The sequence below is a fragment of the Schistocerca americana genome, chromosome 6, assembly GCF_021461395.2.
Source record: "Schistocerca americana isolate TAMUIC-IGC-003095 chromosome 6, iqSchAmer2.1, whole genome shotgun sequence".
Taxonomy (NCBI): Eukaryota; Metazoa; Arthropoda; class Insecta; order Orthoptera; family Acrididae; genus Schistocerca; species Schistocerca americana.
This window is the reverse complement of record NC_060124.1, coordinates 479074732-479096170: the sequence shown is the minus strand read 5'-3', so window position 1 is coordinate 479096170 and position 21439 is coordinate 479074732. Positions and strand designations below refer to the sequence as shown.

General features: G+C 46.0%; 1 protein-coding gene across 1 annotated transcript in view; it reads right to left on the bottom strand.

Annotated features, from left to right (window-relative positions):
• Positions 1-21439, bottom strand: part of LOC124620219 — a 264043-nt gene that overhangs the window by 26027 nt on the left and 216577 nt on the right. Inside the window, exon 2 of the mRNA XM_047146887.1 lies at positions 3098-3193. Coding sequence (XP_047002843.1) covers positions 3098-3193 — 96 coding nt within the window. The remainder of the gene's footprint in view (positions 1-3097; positions 3194-21439) is intronic.

Below are 21439 nucleotides of genomic sequence, written 5' to 3'. Positions count from 1 at the left end.
CAGCTTCGCCGTTTCAAAGCTTCTCGTGTCCAGCCGCATCGCCACAAGAACGTTCCCTTTGTCAGAATCGCTTATATCAGTGATTTTCTGCATTTGTGGCCCGTATCTTCGCTATAATGACTATCTACCGCTTACATTCTTTCGTTACTGCGTCACGTGCTCACAATACCACCAGGAGGCAGTCAACTTTACGATGGGCAGTACGAGGTGCATTCAAGTTCTAAGGCCAACGATTTTTTTCTAATTAACTACTCACCCGAAATCGATGAAACTGGCGTTACTTCTCGACGTAATCGCCCTGCAGACGTACACATTTTTCACAACGCTGACGCCATGATTCCATGGCAGCGGCGAAGGCTTCTTTAGGAGTCTGTTTTGACCACTGGAAAATCTTTGAGGCAATAGCAGCACGGCTGGTGAATGTGCGGCCACGGAGAGTGTCTTTCATTGTTGGAAAAAGCCAAAAGTCACTAGGAGCCAGGTCAGGTAAGTAGGGAGCATGAGGAATCACTTCAAAGTTGTTATCACGAAGAAACTGTTGCGTAACGTTAGCTCGATATGCGGGTGCATTGTCTTGGTGAAACAGCACACGCGCAGCCCATCCCGGACGTTTTTGTTGCAGTGTAGGAAGGAATTTGTTCTTCAAAACATTTTCGTAGGATGCACCTGTTACCGTAGTGCCCTTTGGAACGCAATGGGTAAGGATTACGCCCTCGCTGTCCCAGAACATGGACAACATCATTTTTTCAGCACTGGCGGTTACCCGAAATTTTTTTGGTGGCGGTGAATCTGTGTGCTTCCATTGACCTGACTGGCGCTTTGTTTCTGGATTGAAAAATAGCATCCACGTCTCATCCATTGTCACAACCGACGAAAAGAAAGTCCCATTCGTGCTGTCGCTGCGCGTCAACATTGCTTGGCAACATGCCACACGAGCAGCTGTGTGGTCGTCCGTCAGCATTCGTGGCACCCACCTGGATGACACTTTTCGCATTTTCAGGTCGTCATGCAGGATTGTGTGCACAGAACCCACAGAAATGCCAACTCTGGAGGCAATCTGTTCAACAGTCATTCGGCGATCCCCCAAAACAATTCTCTCCACTTTCTCGATCATGTCGTCAGACCGGCTTGTGCGAGCCCGAGGTTGTTTCGGTTTGTTGTCACACGATGTTCTGCCTTCATTAAACTGTCGCACCCACGAACGCACTTTCGACACTTCCATAACTCCGTCACCATGTGTCTCCTTCAACCGTCGATGCATTTCAATTGGTTTCACACCACACAAATTCAGAAAACGAATGATTGCATGCTGTTCACGTAAGGAAAACGTCGCCACTTTAAGTATTTAAAACAGTTCTCATTCTCGCCGCTGGCGGTAAAATTCCATCTGCCGTACGGTGCTGCCATCTCTGGGACGTATTGACAATGAACGCAGCCTCATTTTAAAACAATGCGCACGTTTCTATCTCTTTCCAGTCCGGAGAAAAAAAATCGGAGGCCTTAGAACTTGAATGCACCTCGTAATAATAATAATAATATTGAGCGTATGGCATTGGTGGCCGGGAGACCCCTCGCGGGCCGGTTCGGCCGCCGCTCCACAAGCTCTTTAACGCCACTATGGCGACTTGCGAGTGAATAAGGATGAAATGCTGATGAAAGACACACAACAGCCAGTCGTCTCGAGGCAGGGAAAATCCCTGACACCGCCGGGAATCGAAGCCGGGACCCCGCGGGCGGGAAGCGAGAACGCTACCGCAAGGCCACGAGCCGCGGACACGGTGGGCAGTGGACATAATGTTTTGGCTCATCAGTGTAACTTAGCGTACTTTCCAGACAGCTGAAAGGCTGCTCCTCCCAAATGCACAAGTGCAACTTGTCATATCCAATTTTATCGTCAGCTAAAGAATCCAATCAAAAAGTTTCAAAATTGCTCTTATCTCGTCGAGCGAAGAAAAGAAATAACATTCCGAGAAGACTGTATAAAAATAATATTCCACTGTAAACCATCAGCTATCCTCGCCAATAATTGGCGAAATTATGCGTTTTGTGAATGTAAAACCAGTTGGTTTTTGTACAGAAACTTTGAAACACCCATGTAATTGTAAAAATAAGGCTTCATAACGTGTGTAGTATGCCGAAAAATTAGTTCTCCCCCTCTCTTTACGATGAATATTATCGCAGCATGTGTAAATCATCAACTGTAAAAATAAAAAAATAAAAAATGGTTCAAATGGCTCTGAGCACTATGGGACTTAACATCTGTGGTCATCAGTCACTTAGAACTACTCAAACCTAACTAACCTAAGGACATCACACACATCCATGCCCGAGGCAGGATTCGAACCTGCGACCGTATCGGTCACGCGGTTCCAGACTGAAGCGCCTAGAACCGAACGGCCAAACCGGCCGCCTAAAAATAACACCAGTATCTAATTTTGTATATGACGTTCTCCTGTACGCCTTTCAATCCTTTTCTGGAAATTTATTTCCAATCCCATATTATTTTTGCCTTTCCTTTTCATACCATTTATGAAAATATTAATAAACACAATATACTGAGCGTTATTTCACATTATTTGCCGTGTAAGTAACGCAATAATTGAAAAAAAGGAAAAAGTTTTCCGCAGAAGAACTCGACCTCACGACCCTTGGATTATCGTTTTGCGCTCTTACCGCTGCACCGACAGTTGCCTGGAAACGACGCTAGCACATACGGCTCGTGCCTCGCTTGGCCATCTGGAGCTCTCGCTTCTATCACATTGATTCCTGGCCAAGCCCTGAATGCACCATAAATCTGAACCAAATCTATGATGATGAGCAGGTGCCGTCTGCTTGTGAGCTTCTGTCCGCTGGCGTGCCGCACCCCTCATTCGTCGACACACCTGCCACTGTCCGACGCGGCCCCTCTACCAGGTCCGTGCTGGCCCAGGGCAACAGCTCCGTAGAGCGCTAGCGTGATGTGAGCTACCCTCAGCTAGACCCTCCTCCCCCCCCCCCCCCCTCGGTGATAAAACTTTACAACAAGCGTTCCTGTGTTCAGCTGACGGGCCTTGCTGTTTAGACTAACAAACGCCTCGGCTGCGCCACATTTACTCACCTCTTCTGCAGTCCGAGGGCAGAGCTGAGGGCGCCACAGCTGCGAATCAGTTCCGTCTCCTCCTCGAACCATAGTATCTCCGGTATGTCAGCAGGCCTGAAAAAGAAAACAGAAAACTGTCACTAGGGTTCCGATTTTATTTTTATCAACATTCAGGCCTTCAAAACCATGCACCAAAATACATGATAAATGAGACAAAATCGGCACCTGTAGGTTTATAGTCAATATAGGGCTAATAATTATTTCCCCACAATCTACACTACCATGTTGAGAGCGTAATTGCAATATTGAGTATACAGTTTCGATATAAATACAGTGCTCAGATGGCTCTGAGCACTATGGGACTTAACATCTGAGGTCATCAGTCCCCTACAACTTAGAACTACTTAAACCTAACTAATCTAAGGACATCACACACATCCATGCCGTAGCGGTCGCGCGGTTCCAGACTGCGAATGTAACAGCAAACGATATGACTAATAGTGATACAAGGTACCCTCCGCCATGCACCGTACGGTGGCTTGCAGTGTATGTATGCATATGTAAATGTACATAGAGCTACCGTCTGGAACCGCGCGACCGCTACGGTCGCAGGTTTGAATCCTGCCTCAGGCATGGATGTGTCTGATGTCCTTAGGTTAGTTAGGTTTAAGTAGTTCTAAGTTCTAGGGGACTGATGACCTCAGAAGTTAAGTCCCATAGTGGTCAGAGCCATAGTGCTCAGAGCCATTTGAACTTCAACGCACCGGACGCAGTACATTAGGTGATATCGCAAATTGCTTCGGCTTATTAGGGCTATAAAAGCTAAACAGCTGTAATCACGTTAGTTTATTTCCACTGAGGTTCCGCACCAGCGCAGATCATCTTTGAAAGTAGTGTCTTCTAGTGGTTGGTACGTAGATGATGTCAGCCATTTCGCGTTATTGATATTAGACCGCGCAGTCATAATAAGGGGCAGAGTTGGGCGATTGATCAGTAATTTACTGAGAAAGTGTAAACTTTGTAATATAAACGTTTTTTGACCTACAATAAGTATATAAACAGGAACAACGTTTATCATTTAATAGGATTAGTGCCTTCATCATTCATTTATGTTTAGATTGTAATTTATAGAATTAAGAGATCTGCTTCAGGGGGTAGTCAGGCAGGGCCAAATCTTCATTTTAGCGTTTATTATTTTCCGTTGCGCACATTCATTTTGCCGGTCACTGTGGCTGAGCGTTTTTAGGCGCTTCAGCCCGGATCCGCGCTGCTGCTACGGTCGCAGGTTCGAATCCTGCCTCGGGCATGGATGTGTGTGGTGTCCTTAGGTAAGTTAAGTTTAAGTAGTTCTAAGTCTAGTGGACTGATGACCTCAGATGATAAGTCCCGTAGTACTTAGGGCCATTTGAACCATTTGAACATTCATTTTACACCCGCCTGGAGCAGAATCTTGGACGGAAATGTTACACTGACCCGCGGGGCATCACGTGAGCTCATGTGAAGAACCGTGAGGCGCGGTAGTGCTTTGACGGTGACCATACATGGTCATACACGAGGCCCAGCACAGCAGTGTCCGAAAGTGACAACGTGGAATGCGGAGCGTGAGCTGCCGCACAGTATAAAGGCGGTGGCGGCGCAGCCCGTGGGGGATTTCAGGACAGACAGCGATCCAAGATTCCAGTCTGTGTAGGGTAGGCCCGGAGCCTCGACTTGTAGTATTCGCTTTGGCTTTACTCGCGCTCATACTCAGCCACGTACCTCGCTCCACTGATTTTGCAATCAGGTATAGTATACTTTCAATCAAGTTATTATCCAATTCTTGTTCAGATGAGCAATTAAAGATTGTAATTATTCACGTCTTGTCTTTGTTCGATTATTTCCCAACCGAGTACCATAAATCTTTCAAACTTCCGGTTAACTATCTCCACATTAGGTGGCTGGGCGGACCTTCTCCAGTCTCTAATGCCACTGAGCGTCTAGACCACTCGCTGGACGCGACAGCTCAATGATTGCTACATAACGAGGACGGTCGCTCAGGCTCGCCGTTCTATGCTATGTGATCAAAAGTATCCGGATACCCATAAAAACATACGTTTTTCATATTAGGTGCATTGTGCTGCCACCTACTGCCAGGTACTCCATATCAGCGACCTCTGTAGTCATTAGACATCGTGAGAGAGCAGAACGGGGCGTTCCGCAGAACTCACGGACTTTGAACGTGGTCAGATGATTGGGTGTCATACGTCTGTATGCGAGATTTTCACACTCCTAAACATACCTAGGTCCGCTGTTTCCGATGTGTTGGTAAAGTGTAAACTTGAAGGGACACGTACAGCACAAAAGCGTACAGGCAGACCTCGTCTGTTGACTGTCAGAGACCGCACACAGTTGAAGAGGGTCGTAATGTGTAATGGGAAGACATCTACCCAGACCATCACACAGGAATTCCAAATTGCATCAGGGTCCACTGCAAGTACTATGACAGTTAGGCGGGAGATGAGAAAGCTTGGATTTAATGGTCGAGCGGCTGCTCATAAGCCACACATAAAGCTGGTAAATGGAAACGACGTATCGCATGGTGCAAGGAGCGTGAATATTGGACGATTGAACAGTGGAAAAACGTTGTGTGGTGTGACGAATCACGATATACAATGTGGCGATCCGATGGCAGGGTCTGGCTAAGGCGAATGCCCGGTGAACGTCATCTGCCAGCGTGTCTAATGGCAACAGTAAGATTCGGAGGCGGTGGTGTTATGGTATGGTAGTCTTTCTCTCGGAGGGGGCTTGCACCTCTTGTTGCTTTGCGTGGCACTATCACAGCACAGGCCACCTTCTTGCTTCCCACTGCAGAAGAGCAATTCGAGGGTGTGACATCTTTCAACACGATCGGGCACCTGTGGCGGAGTGGTTACGCGACAAAAACATGCCTGTAATGGACTGGCCTGCATAGTGTCCTGAACTGAACCCTATAGAATACCTTTGGGATGCTTTGGAACACCGACTTAGTGCCAGGCCTCATCGACCGACATCGATACCTCTCCTTGTAATGGTACTTGAATTACGTAACCATTACGGCATCTCACCTCAACCTCTCGATACCAGCAATATTCTACTGTGTTTCTGTAAAGTAGTTAATATATTTCTGAGACAACATTCAGATTTGATTTCATTAATGTAGAGGTACTTTGATACATCGATATGCTTATATTGCAGTGATATTATTCTTATGTGTATTCTTTCTTTCGTCACTATTATCTTTGTCGTACTTGTAACTCTGATTTTTGGGCGTGTAAGCGGTTATTAGGGAGTCAAATCTTGGTCGTCATGTTGAAAAGACGCAAATTGTAGACAGATTATAAAATGTGAACTTTAACACTGAGGAAGATATTTTCAAGTATATTTTATATTTTGAAGTGATGTTTTGTGACTTACGTGATATTGAAACAAAAGTAATAAAAAAGAAGTGTAACTTAAATTCGGAGTGCTGATTACTTTTTTTACATCACCATTGTCCTAACTTTCAAAGGTTTAATCTTCAAGAATGGCTTGTGAAACACATCTATAAAACTTTTGAACATCGCAGAATAACACCTAGGCCTCTTTGCATCCAAGCTTGGAATCATCACTACCTAGATTTTCGATGATTGAGCCATGAGTTCACAACGAGACCAGCTTGGGAAACACCAAAAGATGAGTGCCTAGTTTATCCATTGTTTCATGAAATGACTTTATTAACTGTGCTCTAATGACACCTGCCACATCATATAACTTTATTGCTGCCCGAAAATGCAATATTTAGCAGCGTGGTAGGGTTGTTAGATCCTCAATGCAGCACTCCGTGAAGAATGGGCTGCCATTCCCCAAGAAACCTTCCAGCACCTGATTGAACGTATGCCTGCGAGAATGGAAGCTGTCATCAAGGCTAATAGTGGGACAACACCATATTGAATTCCAGCATTACCGATGGAGGGCGCCACGAACTTGTAAGTCATTTTGAGCCAGGTGTCCGGATACTGTTGATCACATAGTGTATAGTGTTGGCAACTAGACATGGCTGCCAAAACGCATTCTCAAACGCAGCGTTTTTCTCCGCTACCCCGTTCTCATAGATTTACAAGCAGCCGTAAACATTGATGACGCTCATTTTGGCAGCAACAGAGCAACGTGAATTCTGCCAACGTGTGAATCCAGCAACAAGTTGGATAATCTCACTTGAGCGTCGGTGCTTCGAGTAGGAACGATGTGTCAAAGCGATGTAGTGCAAGCTGCATGAGGGGCGATAGCTAGCTGGCGGGTCGCGGTCGATTGGGCAAGGTTCGTGCATCACGCTAGCCAGGCGTCACTGCTTTCCGTCGTGTTTGTCACACAATGCGGCAGCGGTCGGTCAGCGACACAGAGCCACAGGTTAGAAAACAAAGGCATCACGCAGCTGAAATCACACGCGACGCTTTGTTGCGTGCGTGCGCCACTTTCCACCTATCTTATCTCGCATAGCTAAACGTGGCGGATATAGCAGTTGCGGCAGTCGCCGTGGGAGATGAATTTGACGCATTACGTTGCGAATCACGTGCCAAAGCCATGTAGCGCAAATTTCACGAAACTGGTTTCATGTATGAGAGCAGACGCCGGCGGCGGCAGTGTGCGCTTCAGTTTCGTCATTTTCTCAATACCGGAGTCATCTCTGAAACGAAAACTTTGGCAGCTGAACGAATAGTGGCGAAGTTAATACTTGTCGGAATCAGATAGATACAGAAGAAAAGAAAGAACAGACGTGTTTGGATTCTTGATTAGGTACAAAAAATGTCACCCCGTTTGCTCAGCGAGTTACTAAAAGGAATTGTTGTGGGACACTCGAGAAGATATTTCAGTTATCTGAGAATGTCACCAGAACAGCTCACGTTGTTTTTTAAAAAGTATTAATGACACGACAAGAAATAAACGTACTATGATGTGCGAAATATTGTCGCCAGAATACTGTCTTTTTTTGGCTAGAGAGGATTCGTATTCATCTTTACAGTAAATGTTTCTTCTGTTCCACAGCCAGATATTATTCTCGCTTATGCGTTTCTAAGTGAATGAATTTCACGGAGCAGCTCTGATATCATCCGTCCATCCATGTTCAGGTCGCGTACGACTGCGTCAGAGAGGCAATTCTGACGTTGCGGTTGGTAATGGAAGCAAGACTAAAGAAAAATCAAGACACGTTCATAGGAATTGTCGACCTGGGAAAAGCGTTCGACAATGTAAAATGGTGCAAGATGTTCGACATTCCCAGAAAAATAGCGGTAAGCTCTAGGGAGAGAAGGGTAATATGCAATATGTACAAAAGCCAAGAGGGAATAATAAGAGTGGACGACCAAGAACGAAGTGTTCGAAATAAAAAGAATGTAAGAAAGGGAGGTAGTCTTTTGCCCCTACTGTTCAATCTGCGCATCGAAGGAGCAATGATGGATATAAGAGAAAGATTCAGGAGTGGGATTAAAATTCGAGGTGAAAGGATGTCAATGAAACGAGTCGCTGATGACATTGCTATCCTGAGTGAAAGTGAAGAATTACATGATCTGCTGAATGAAATGTACAGTCTGATGAGTACACAGTATGGTTTGAGAGTAAATCGGAGAAAGACGAAGGTAATGATAAGTAGTAGAAATGAGAACAGCGAGAAACTTAACATCAGGATTGATGGTCACGAAGTCAATGAAGTTAAGGAATTCTGCTACCTAGGCAGCAAAATAACCAGTGACGGACGGAGCAAGGAGGACATCAAAAGCAGACTAGCAATGCCAAAAAGGGCATTCCTGGCCAAGAGAAGTCTACTCGTATCAAATATGGACCTTAAATTGAGGAAGAAATTTCTGAGAATGTTCGCTTGGAGCACAGCATTGTACGGTAGTGCAACATGGACAGTGGTAAGACCGGAACAGAAGAAATCGAAGCATTTCAGATGTGGTGCTACAGACGAATGCAGAAAATTACATGGATTGATAAGGTAAGGAATGAGAAGGTTCTGCGCAGAATAGGAGAGGACAGGAATATGTGGCAAACACTGTTAAGGAGAACTGACAGGATGATGGAACATGTGCTAAGACATGAGGGAATGACTTCCATGGTACTAGAGGGCGCTGCAGAGGGATACTATTGTAGAGGAAGATAGAGATTGGAATATATCCAGCAAATAAATGAGGAAATAGGTAACAAGTGCTACTCTGAAATGAAGAGGTTGGCACAGCAGAGGGATTCGTGGCAGGTGGCATTTAACCAGTCAGAAGACTAAACAAACAAAAAAACGACCGCTTCAAGTGCAGCAACATGTCTCTGCTTCTCTTTACAGTCAATGTCATTAAAATCCATAAATATCTACGCATGGCGTAGATGTCCAAGACGAACAAATGGTTCAACTGGCTCTAAGCACTATGGGACTTAACATCTGAGGTCAGCAGTCCCCTACACTCAGAACTACTTAAACCTAACTAACCTAAGGACATCATTCACATCCATGTCCGAAGCAGGATTCGAACCTGCGACCGTAGCAGCAGCGCGGTTCCGGACTGAAGCGCCTAGAACCGTTCTGCCACCAAGACGAACAATCAGGTCTGTTTCCGGTTTTATATTTAACTTTTCTGACATGCTACTGACGCAATACTTAACCTTAAACTAGGCGCCATTATTAGTTTCGTGTCGCCAAAGTTGGAACAACCCGGAACTTGAAAGTTCCTGGCAACCCGGAACTTTTTAGTTTCGACAGCGAGTTGTGCAAATGCGCGTCGTGCATGCGCAATGAACAGTAGTGCAGTTCCGAAACTTGGTTTCGCAACTTCGTGAAAACTAACCTTTGGGTGCATCGTGACAGAATGGCAGGATATCACAAGTTGTTGTAATCGACATAGAATGTGTTTATGCTACGATATCTTTCCGAGGTCGGTATTTTACAATGAAGAGCCAGAAAAACTGATATACCTGCCTAATATCGTCTAGGGCTCTCGCGAGTACACAGAAGTGCTGCAACAAGACGTGGCATGGACTGGACTAATGTCTGAAGTACTGCTGGAGAGAATTGAGACTGTGAATCCTACAGGGCTCTCCATAAATCCGTAGGAGTACAAAGGGGTGAAGGTCTCTTCTGAACAGCAAGTTGCAAGGCATCCCAGATGTTCATGTCTGGGGAGTTTGGTGGCCAGCGGAAATGATTACCTCAGAAGAGTGTTCCTGGAGCCACTCCGTAGCAATTCTGGACGTGTGGGGTGTCACATTGTCCTATTGGAATTGCCCAATGCACAATGGACATGAATGGATACAGGTGATCAGACAGGATGCTTACTACGTGTCACCTGTCAGAGTCGTATCTAGACATATCAGGGGTCATATATCACTCCAAATGCAAACTCCCCACACCATTACAGAGCCTCCACCAGCTTACAGTCCCCTGCTGACATGCAGGGTCCATGGATTCATGAGGTTGTCTCCACGACCGTGCACGTCCATCCACTCGATACAATTTGAAACGAGACTCGCGCAACAAGGCAACATATTTTCAGTCATTAACGGTCCAATGTCGTTGTTGACGGGCCCAGGCGAGGCGTAAAGTTTTGCGATCTGCAGTCATCAAGGGTACACGGATCGGCCTTCAGTTCTTATTACAACAAAAAAATGGTTCAAATGGCTCTGAGCACTTTGGGACTTAACATCTATGGTCATCAGTCCCCTAGAACTTAGAACTACTTAAACCTAACTAACCTAAGGACATCACACAACACCCAGTCATCACGAGGCAGAGAAAATCCCTGACCCCGCCGGGAATCGAACCTGGGAGCCAGGGCGTGGGAAGCGAGAACGTACAACATTTCCGGAGACGGAATATATCCAGTGCAGGAATCAACGTGGATTTCTAAAACAACGATCGTTTGAAATCTAGCTCGCTCTGTTCATCTGTGAGACCAGAAGCATATATATACAATATATACAAGCTAGACGATATTAGGCAGGTGTATCAGTTTTTCTGGCTCTTCATTGTAAAATACTGACCTCGGAAAGATATCGTAGCATAAACACATTCTATGTCGATTACAACAACTTGTGATATCCTGCCATTCTGTCACGATGCACCCAAAGGTTAGTTTACACGAAGTTGCGAAACCAATACATATATACAATATATACAAGCATATGGGATAGGTTTCCAAAGTTGAGAACTGCTCGAAGGCTTCGTCAGTAACAGAGCCCAATATTTTGTCCTCGAAGGCAAGTGTTCATCAGAGACTAGGGCAACACCAGGAGTGCCCCAGGTAAGTACGATAGGACCACTATTATTCACTGTATAGATAAATCATCTTGCGGACAGCTTGGGTAGCGATCTGCGGTTATTTGCTGAAGATGCTGTGATCGACGGGAAAGTGTTGAAGAAGTGTGACTGTATACAGATGACTTAAAAATATTTTCTAGTAGGTGTGAAGAATGGTAGCCAGCTCTAAATGAACAAAAATGTACGTAAATGTGGATGAGCAGGAGAAACAAACCCGTCATGTTCGGATACACCATTAGTAGTCTCCTACTTGACACAGTTACGTCCTTTAAATATCTGGGCGTATCGCTGCAAAGCGCTACGAAACGGAACGAGCACGTGAGGATTGTGGTAGAGAGGGTGAATGGTCGACCTCGGGTTCTTGGGAGAATTTTGGGAATGTGTGGTTCATCTGTAAAGGAGACCGCATACAGCACTGCTCAAGTGTTTGTGGTCCTTTTCAGGTCGGTCTGAATGAAGACGTCGAAGCAATTCAGAGTATAGCTATTAGATTTATTACCGATAAGTTCGATCAACACACAAATGTTACAGAGATGCTTCGGGAACTCAAAAAGGAATCACTGGAAGGAAGGCGAAATTCTTTTCGACCAACAATACTGAGAAAATTTAGAGAATCGACACATCAAAAAAAGGTTTGCTTCACCCCAGTTTCCAGAACTCCTGAAGATTGACTGTATTGACTGTGGATATTGTATCAGTCCCTTTGACTGTTCAGAGATGTCACTAAACCCGCCCAAAGGTGTAAACAACCATGCATGAGCAGCGCCTATTAGACGGAGGGGGTCCGCTCTTCAAATGGTTCAAATAGCTCTGAGCACTATGGGACTCAACATCTTAGGTCATAAATCCCCTAGAACTTAGAACTACTTAAACCTAACTAACCTAAGGACGTCACACGCACCCATGCCCGAGGCAGGATCCGAACCTGCGACCGTAGCGGTCCCGCGGTTCCGGACTGCAGCGCCAGAACCGCTCGGCCACCGCGGCCGGCGAGGGGGTCCACCAGTGGATCAGTTCCAGTCACTCCACCAGGAAGGAGGTACACGGCTCGTGTTATCTGTAGTTCAACCATGCCTAGACGGTCAATACCGCGGTTCGAGCGCGTCCGCATTTTTACTTTGTGCTAGGAAGGGTTCTCAACAAGGGAAGTGTCCAGGCGTCCCGGAGTGAACCAAAGCGATGTTGTTCGGACATGGAGGAGATACAGTGAGACAGGAACTGTCGATGACATGCCTCGCTCAGGCCGCTCAAGGGCTACTACTGCAGTGGATGACCGCTACCTACGGATTGTGGCTCGGAGAAACCCTGACAGCAACGCCACCATGTTGAATAATGCTTTTCGTGCAGCCACAGGACGTCGTGTTACGACTCAAACTGTGCGCAATACACTACATTATGCGCATCTTCACTTCCGATGTCCATGGCGAGATCCATCTTTGCAACCACGATACCATGCAGCGCGGTACAGATGGGTCCAACAACACGCCGAATGAACCGCTCAGGATTGGCATCACGTCCTCTTCACCGATGTATGTCGCATTTGCCTTCAACCAGACAATCGTCGTAGGCGTGACTGGAGGCAACCCGGTCACGCTGAACGCCTTACACACACTGTCCAGCGAGTGCAGCAAGTTGCTGCTTTCGCGTGGCACTATGCACGCCGCTGGTGGTCATGGAAGGCGCCTTAACTGCTGTACGGTACGTGAATGCCATCTTCCGAGCGATAGTGCAACCATTTCGGCAGCATATTGGCGAGGCATTCGTCTTCATGGACGACAATTCGCGCCCCCATCGTGCACATCTTGTGAATGACTTCCTTCAGGATAACGACATCGCTGCACTAGAGTGGCCAGCATGTTCTCCAGACATGAACCCTATTGAACACGCCTGTATCGATTGAAAAGGGCTGTTTATGGATGACGTGACCCACCAACCACTCTGAGGGGCCTACACCGAATCGCCGTTGAGGAGTGGGACAATCTGGACCAACAGTACCTTGATGAACTTGCGGATAGTGTGCCACGACGAATACAGGCATGCATCTATGCAATAGGACGTGCTACTGGGTATTAGATGTACCGGTGTGAACAGCAATCTGGACCGTCACCTCTGGAGGTCTCGCTGTATTGTGGTACAACATTTAATGTATGATTTTCATGAGCAATAAAAAGGGCGGAAATGATGTTTATGTTGATCTCTATTCAAATAATTTTATGTACAGGTTCCGGAACTCTCGGAACCGAGGTGATGCCAAACTTTTTTTGATTGTATCTCGCGTAAGGACCCGCAAGATACGAGAAATTAGGGCTCATGCGAAGGCACATAGTCATTTTTTCCTCGCTCTGTTTACGAGTGGAACACTAAAGCAAGTGACTAGCAGTAGTACAGGGTACCCTACGCCAAGGACCGTACGGTGGCTTGCAGAGTATGTGTGTGTAGATGTATGTAGACAGATAGCTGTAGGCATGATTTGTATTATTTCATGACTGCAGAACAATCACTGGAAGCAGTTAAGCAGTTACCTCCATAAAATATTTAGGAGCATGCATACAGATCGATTTGAAGTGGAACGACTTTCTAACTGCAGGAAGGACAGTTGCAAGACTGACATTCATTGAAGAATTCTCGGGAAGTTTAGATTGTCAGGTTGCATAGCAGATAGGGTTGATAGAGGAAAAAGAAAAGCTCCAAAGAAGAGTGGCGCGTTTCCTTACAGGTACATTTAGTAAGCACTAAAGTGTCATGGAGAGATCGCCAATTCCAGTGGCAGACACTGCAGTAGAGACGTTCTGCGTCGTTTGTGGTTTACTGTTTAAGTTCCGAGACCGTACGCTCCTAGAAGAATCAAATACAGGACGTCTAATGGGGAATAGTCAATATTGAGGAATATGGCAGGAACAATCATTCGAAACAAAAAAGCTCAGTAACAATGGACTCTAAAATGCTTACATTAATAGCTACGAGAATTTGTTCAGTAGAAGCGATGTGTTTTACAACAACGAAGATGAACAAGTGCTTATAGCTCTTCAAGTGTGGACTTGAGAGCCCCTGTTTACTGGACTTTTTTTCCTTTTTCTGATCCCTACTACCAGCTCTCAAAATATGGAAAGGAAGAGTTTGCAGTACAAGAGATTTGTTTGACGGTATTGAAGATGAAGAAGTGTTGATAAGTCGGAATTTTAGAGTGCATGTTCAGAAGATTTGTTTTCTTCAAATGATCGTTCCTTTCACATCCCTCACTCTTCAGCATTCCTCCTAGGACAGCCTGTATATTGTTTCCTCCTCTATATATATCACGAAAAGACCATGAAGTTAAAGTCAGAAATATTCTAGCTCATGCAGAATCTTTCCCGCAATTGTTCTTCCCGCGAACCAGTGACAGTTGTACTCAAAGTGCTCTCCGCCATACACCACAAGGTGTCCTTCGGCGTATAGAGTATAGTCATTAGAACTCATACGGAAGTTTATAGCCAGTTGTTTCCGTAAGCGCACCGTTCGCGGCAGGAACAGGAAAGACGGAAACCATAATGGTTGGATAAGTACCCTCCGCCACACACCGCAAGATGGCTTGCGCTGTATGGATCCAAACTAAAATGCGGAAGCATTGTGACTGATTTGTCGTCGCTGCAGGAAGAGCTCACCATAGCGTTGTTTTGTCGCTCTTCCAAGGCATTCAGAGCACCATTACGCAAGAGGAAAGTCGGCCAGCGCTTCATCAGTAAACCCATTCCTGCTTTTGTGTCACCGTTGACGTACATCCGACAGTGCCCGAAAAACAAACCTGAGACAGAAACGAGCAGTGGTAGCAGCACTAATACAACAGATACTCATTCATACATCACACACGTACATGTAGATTTAGATTATACACTCACACACGCACACACAATTTTTTTATTGTTGTTTGGTCACTGTAGAACATTTTCCCAGTATTATTAAAAGTAGTTCAAATCACTAGGGTTGCGACCGAGGTTTCCGCGAGTTTGCCCGTGTTTCTAAGGCAAAATCTGTAATTCATAGCCGGCCGGTGTGGCCGTGCGGTTGTAGGCGCTTCAGTCTGGAACCGCGTGACCGCTACGGTCGCAGGTTCGAATCCTGCCTCGGGCATGGATGTGTGTGATGTCGTTAGATTAGTTAGGTTTAAGTAGTTCTAAGTTCTAGGGGACTGATGACCAGAGATGTTAAGTCCCATAGTGCTCAGAGCCATTTTTTTTTTTTTTGTAATCCATATTACGACCTCCCACACATTCCGAAATTGGAATCCTTGCCCGGCTGCCACAGCCGAGGCCCTAAAAGGCTCTGACTTCAAATAGCTCAATCCTCACCTTGAAGCAGAGAATAACAATTATAAATAACAGGTTTCCGTGACTGTGCGAATGAAGTGTCTTCTAACACAGTGATGGCGTCAGAAGCGATACACACCTGCCTGCAGGTAGCGAGTAAATGGGGAATTTTGTAGCTGTCGTACTGCGTGACACGGGCAGTCAGCGTACGTAAACAAACAGTCGTGCAGATTGCAGGACTGCTGGTGAGGCCGGCAGTGGGCGTTTATCTTGACGCTCCCTGCGTCTCCGGGAAGTGGTCTGCCGTAGAGCTAAATCCGGCTGCTTTCCAAACAGCAAGCAGCGGACGTGGCGTTACGAGGTGTCTGCGCGCAGGTCGGGAAACGTCACCCATTAAGGTCTTCATTACACTACCACACGTTCTGGGAACTGTCTGACAGTATCCTTTGTCACAGCCTGCAGAACGAATCTGCAGAACCGTGTGCACTGATTTGAAACTTTTTAGCAGGTTAACTGTATACCGGAGCGGGATTCGAACCTCGGACCTTTGCCTTTTGCGGCAAGTGCTCTACCGACTGACCTATCCAAGCACGACTCATCCTGCCCTCATAGCTTTACCACCTCCCCCCCCCCCCCTATTTCGTCTATGTCAAAATGACACGGATAGTTTTTTGTTGTATTGAATTAGCAGCCAAAAAGGAATCTTGCCTTTTATTGGCTCTGAGCACTATGGGACTTAACATCTGTGGTCATCAGTCCCCTAGAACTTAGAACTACTTAAACCTAACTAACCTAAGGACATCACACACATCCATGCCCGAGGCAGGATTCGAACCAGCGACCGTAGCAGTCAAGCGGTTCCGGACTGAGCGCCTGAACCGCGAGACCACCGCGGCCGGCTTGCCTTTTATTCAAGAAACTGACAAAAATCCGGGCCACTATTAACACCAGGACAATAGAAATAATCGTCTTCTATACTTCGCTCCAGAAGTAAAGTATCTGCATTCATTAATTGAATGTACTCCTCCCACAACTAATTCAAGGTGCAGAATGGAAGATGTCTGCTCTAAAACTCCTTCATTCAGTAACTGTCTTTAATAATATCACTGTCGTGGCTGGGGACATTTCAAGTGGAACCTTACGCCTTCGTGTTACACCTGCACTGTAACACTCCTTAATTAGTTTTGTGTCTTCCGAGGCCCTAATGCGTGGCGATAATCATCCTTAGATGCCTCCTTCAGTTCCCAAATTGCTTCAAATGTACTACGGGGTGGTTATATTTTCCTCATATTTCCCAGGAAAAATGTTTAGTGGTACAGACACCAAATAATTTTCATATTATGGTCCACCGAGTTACAAAGCTCACTGCTTCCATTAGGGTTATAATATACAACTGGCCATTAAAATTGCTACACCACGTAGATAACTTGCTACACACGCGAAATTTAACCGACAAGAAGAAGATGCTGTGATATGCGTATGATCAGGTTTTCAGAGCATTCACACAAGGTTGGCGCCGGTGGCCGTTATTACGGCCAGAAGTGGTTGTTCTGGGTACTGATTTCTCAGGATCTCTGCACCCAAATTGCGTGAAAATGTAATCACATGTCAGTTCTAGTATGATATATTCTAGTATGATATATTTATCATCTGCATTTCTTCTTGGTGTAGCAATTTTAATGGCCAGTAGTGTAGAATGGCGGGTGTCATTATTGCTTAGGTGGACGACTGCGCACCAGGGGATGGCATGATGATGGCGCGTTGTACCGAAGCGAATAGCTAGTAGCGAAAGAGTTCGGCTCCAGACTAAAATAAATAGTTTTGCTGATTGTGTTTATTGCTGTTGCAACTGACAGTGTGTCGGAAATATGTAATCTTGAAAATCACCCCTCGATGATGGGTGACTGATGTTTAGAAACGATGGCTGTCTCTCCACATCACCGGTAACTGAAAAATTTCGGACGCAACTTCCCGCGCGCGGAACTGAGGGGAAATGAACATCGCAGGCCGCACGCGACTGGGGCGAGGCAAATCGCCATCCTGCCGGCCGCCTCGCGTCACACCCCGGGGGCGGCAATTTCCTGCCCGTGGGAGGCGCGGCCGGCGTCCAGCCGTGACGTCACGGCCCCAGCAGGCGTCTGGTCGCAGCCAAGTGGTTGCACGTGCCCTGGCTGCGCCGTCGGTCGTTAGATCTCCACCACCGCCGCGACAGCAAATGGCGTAAGTTTAATTAATGTGCGTATGGTTGAAGATAACGCAAACCACGTGCTCTCAAACATATACGGGTGCTGCAGAAGCAGCAAATAAATCTGCGTACAAGGTGCTTAAGGGCAAACTCTGACTAAACAGGAATGCAACCTTTAGGTTAGATATTTTTTATTTTATTATTTATTGCCCAGTTATACAGGATGTTGCAAAACGGTACGGCCAAACTTTCAGGAAACATTCCTCACACAAATAAAGAAAAGATGTTATGTGGACATGTGTCCGGAAACGCTTAATTTCCATGTCAGAGCTCAAAAAATGGCTCTGAGCACTATGGGACTCAACTGCTGTGGTCATTAGTCCCCTAGAACTTAGAACTACTTAAACCTAACTAACCTAAGGACATCACACACATCCATGCCCGAGGCAGGATTCGAACCTGCGACCGTAGCAGTCGCACGGTTCCGGACTGCGCGCCTAGAACCGCGAGACCACCGCGGCCGGCTGTTAGAGCTCATTTTAGTTTCGTGCACCTACGCTCAATGGAGCACGTTATCATGATTTCATACCTGTGCTGCTAGTACATGTGCCTTTACAAGTACGACACAACATGTGGTTCATGCACGATGGAGCTCCTGCACATTTCAGTCGAAGTGTTCGTACGCTTCTCAACAACAGATTCGGTGACGGATGGATTGGTAGAGGCGGACCAATTCCATGGCCTCCACGCTCTCCTGACCTCAACCCTCTTGACTTTCATTTATGGGGGCATTTGAAAGCTCTTGTCTACGCAACCCCGGTACCAAATGTAGAGACTCTTCGTGCTCGTATTGTGGACGGCTGTGATACAGTACGCCATTCTCCAGGGCTGCACCAGCGCATCGGAGATTCCATGCGACGGAGGGTGGATACATGTATTCTCGCTAACGGAGGACATTTTGAACATTTCTTGTAACAAAGTGTTTGAAGTCACGCTGGTACGTTCTGTTGCTGTGTGTTTCCATTCCATGATTAATGTGATTTGAAGAGAAGTAATAAAATGAGCTCTAACATGGAAAGTAAGCGTTTCCGAACACATGTCCACATAACATATTTTCTTTCTTTGTGTGTGAGGAATGTTTCCTGAAAGTTTGGCCGTACCTTTTTGTAACACCCTGTAGACCTGTTACCTGATGTTTAAAACTGGTCATACATCTTACAATTTTCGTTTTCCATCATTTTACAGTTTTCTTTTCTTTTGTTTTATCTACAACATTTACAAAGAATGACACTTCTTAAAATAACAATAATTTAAGGTTAAAATATATATAAAATTTTGTTGTTTTTTTAAGAAGAATATAAAAAGATGATAGGATAGAGGAGAGATTTGTTAGTACCATCACCGAAGGTGACTGACGGTGAATACCTCTGAATGGTTTCTTCGAGCCGTTGACCGCCAGTCACACACACACACACACACACACACACACACACACACACACACACAAATGGTTATTAGTAGAGAAATAATGTTGCTTATCCTATTTATTACTAATCCTATGAATTAACTACTTTAGGTGTCCATCCATGTACAGCATTTGATGATTTCTTGGCTAGATCGGCAGCACCTTATGCTTATTTACTGTCATATCTCAGCTTCCTGCTCCTGTTCCTCCTCATTGTCACTATTTTCGCTGTCACTGTGGGTATCGCTGTCCGCCCTCAGGAGATTGTTGTTACGCTGCACATGGGCATGTCTGTAATGTCGTGTCCGCACGTACTCTTCATGTGTTTTTGAAATACTGTTTGTCAGCGCGTTTAAATGTGCCCATTGTTCTTCGTCTCTTATTGCTGTGTATATAACTATGTCTGTATGTGTGTAGTCTAATTGTATGTCTACTGTTGGCGTATTGCCCGCAGAAAAGGACTGTGTTCTGGGGAGCTTTCTTCCCCGCATGTGCATGTAGGTGTCTGCCTCAGACTCACGCGGTTTAAGTGCGTGGGATAAGGTCCGTGTACGGTTAAGAAATGTACCATACCGCGGCTGGGATCGATATGTCTCATTCTCAACCGCTCCCTTACGTCAGGGAGGAAGTCGTGCAGTCTACGTCCCTTATCACTTACATCCCACTCACCTTGCCATGTATCCAAACGTCAACTTTTAAGGTGACGTATCGTCTCTATCGGCAGATCGGTTATTGTGTGTACCTTATCTAGTCTCCCCACCTTTAACCAGTAACTTGCAGTTCTGTATTTGATCGTGATATCTATAACGCATATTCCGAGCACCACACACAGTGCATCCGCTGAGGTGGTACCGAAGGCTCCAGATAGCCTAAGTAGGACACTTCTCTGCCCTCGTCTGACCGATGCTTTGTTGGTGACCACGTTCAGTCTACGTGCCCACGTGCTAGTACTGATTCGAAGAGCGCACAGTGATATGTCCGTATGAGTGGTAGAGGTAGTCTGTACTGTTTTGAATTTAGCCTCACCAGTTTGTGTAGCATTTTTTCTGCTTCTTCTGTTGTTACCCTCATGTGTTCGTGGAAATTCAATTTTTCATCTACGTGTAGCCCAAGGTAGCGTGTAACGTGTGCTCGTTTGATGCTTGTGTCCGCAATTTTAACCGAAGGATTCCTTTGGAGTGATCCTTCAATAAAGTGTATTCGGCTATCCTGAGTTTGTTGTTGAGACACCACTGGGTAATTGTTTGTAGTATTCCACTGGCTTTATCTTCTAACTGGCCCCTGTTGTTTGCAGTGACTGCAACTAATATGTCATCTGCATAGGCGACAATCCCGTCTCACCTGATATCCCCACCCAGAAGTTGTAGGAGGGGTTCGATTGTTATGTCCCAGAAGATGGAGCCGCAGATCGACCCTTGAGGACAGCCTTTGGTAATTCTTTTAATTAGGCTAGATAACAGTCCAACTAAGGGAAGCACTGTACTCAGGTATTTCCTCGACGACAGAAGTCGGCTCATGTAGATACGGTCCGCCTAAAGACTGCCGAAACCATGCACAAAACTGACGCCGGTACCGCTCACTTACCGCTGTTAAACTGTACCACAACGATACTGATTGCCACTGTGGATTGCGAGTCTTGCAGCAAGTGCTTGGGCATTTCAGCTCCCCCTGGAAGGACACGCCGGCCGGAGTGGCCGTGCGGTTCTAGGCGCTACAGTCTGGAACCGAGCGCCCGCTACGGCCGCAGGTTCGAATCCTGCCTCGGGCATGGATGTGTGTGATGTCTTTAGGTTAGTTAGGTTTAATTAGATCTAAGTTCTAGGCGACTGATGACCTCAGAAGTTAAGTCGCGTAGTGCTCAGAGCCATTTGAACCTGGAAGGACACAGAGCCACCCTAAATCTAAGTTGGATATGGTTCTTCTAAGGACGACGGGAGCATACAGTACTACCGCCAGAGGGTTATCTCGCCATTCTGGGAATGTGTCCCGTTGAGCTCTCCCATATTGTGCAGTGAACACATAGTGTGTAGTGGGGCGATCACTCTGTTGTAGAAATAATTCAAAAGCCATGATCGCTTAAATACTGTTTACTGGATAACCGGTTTCAACACACTACAGGTGCCATCAT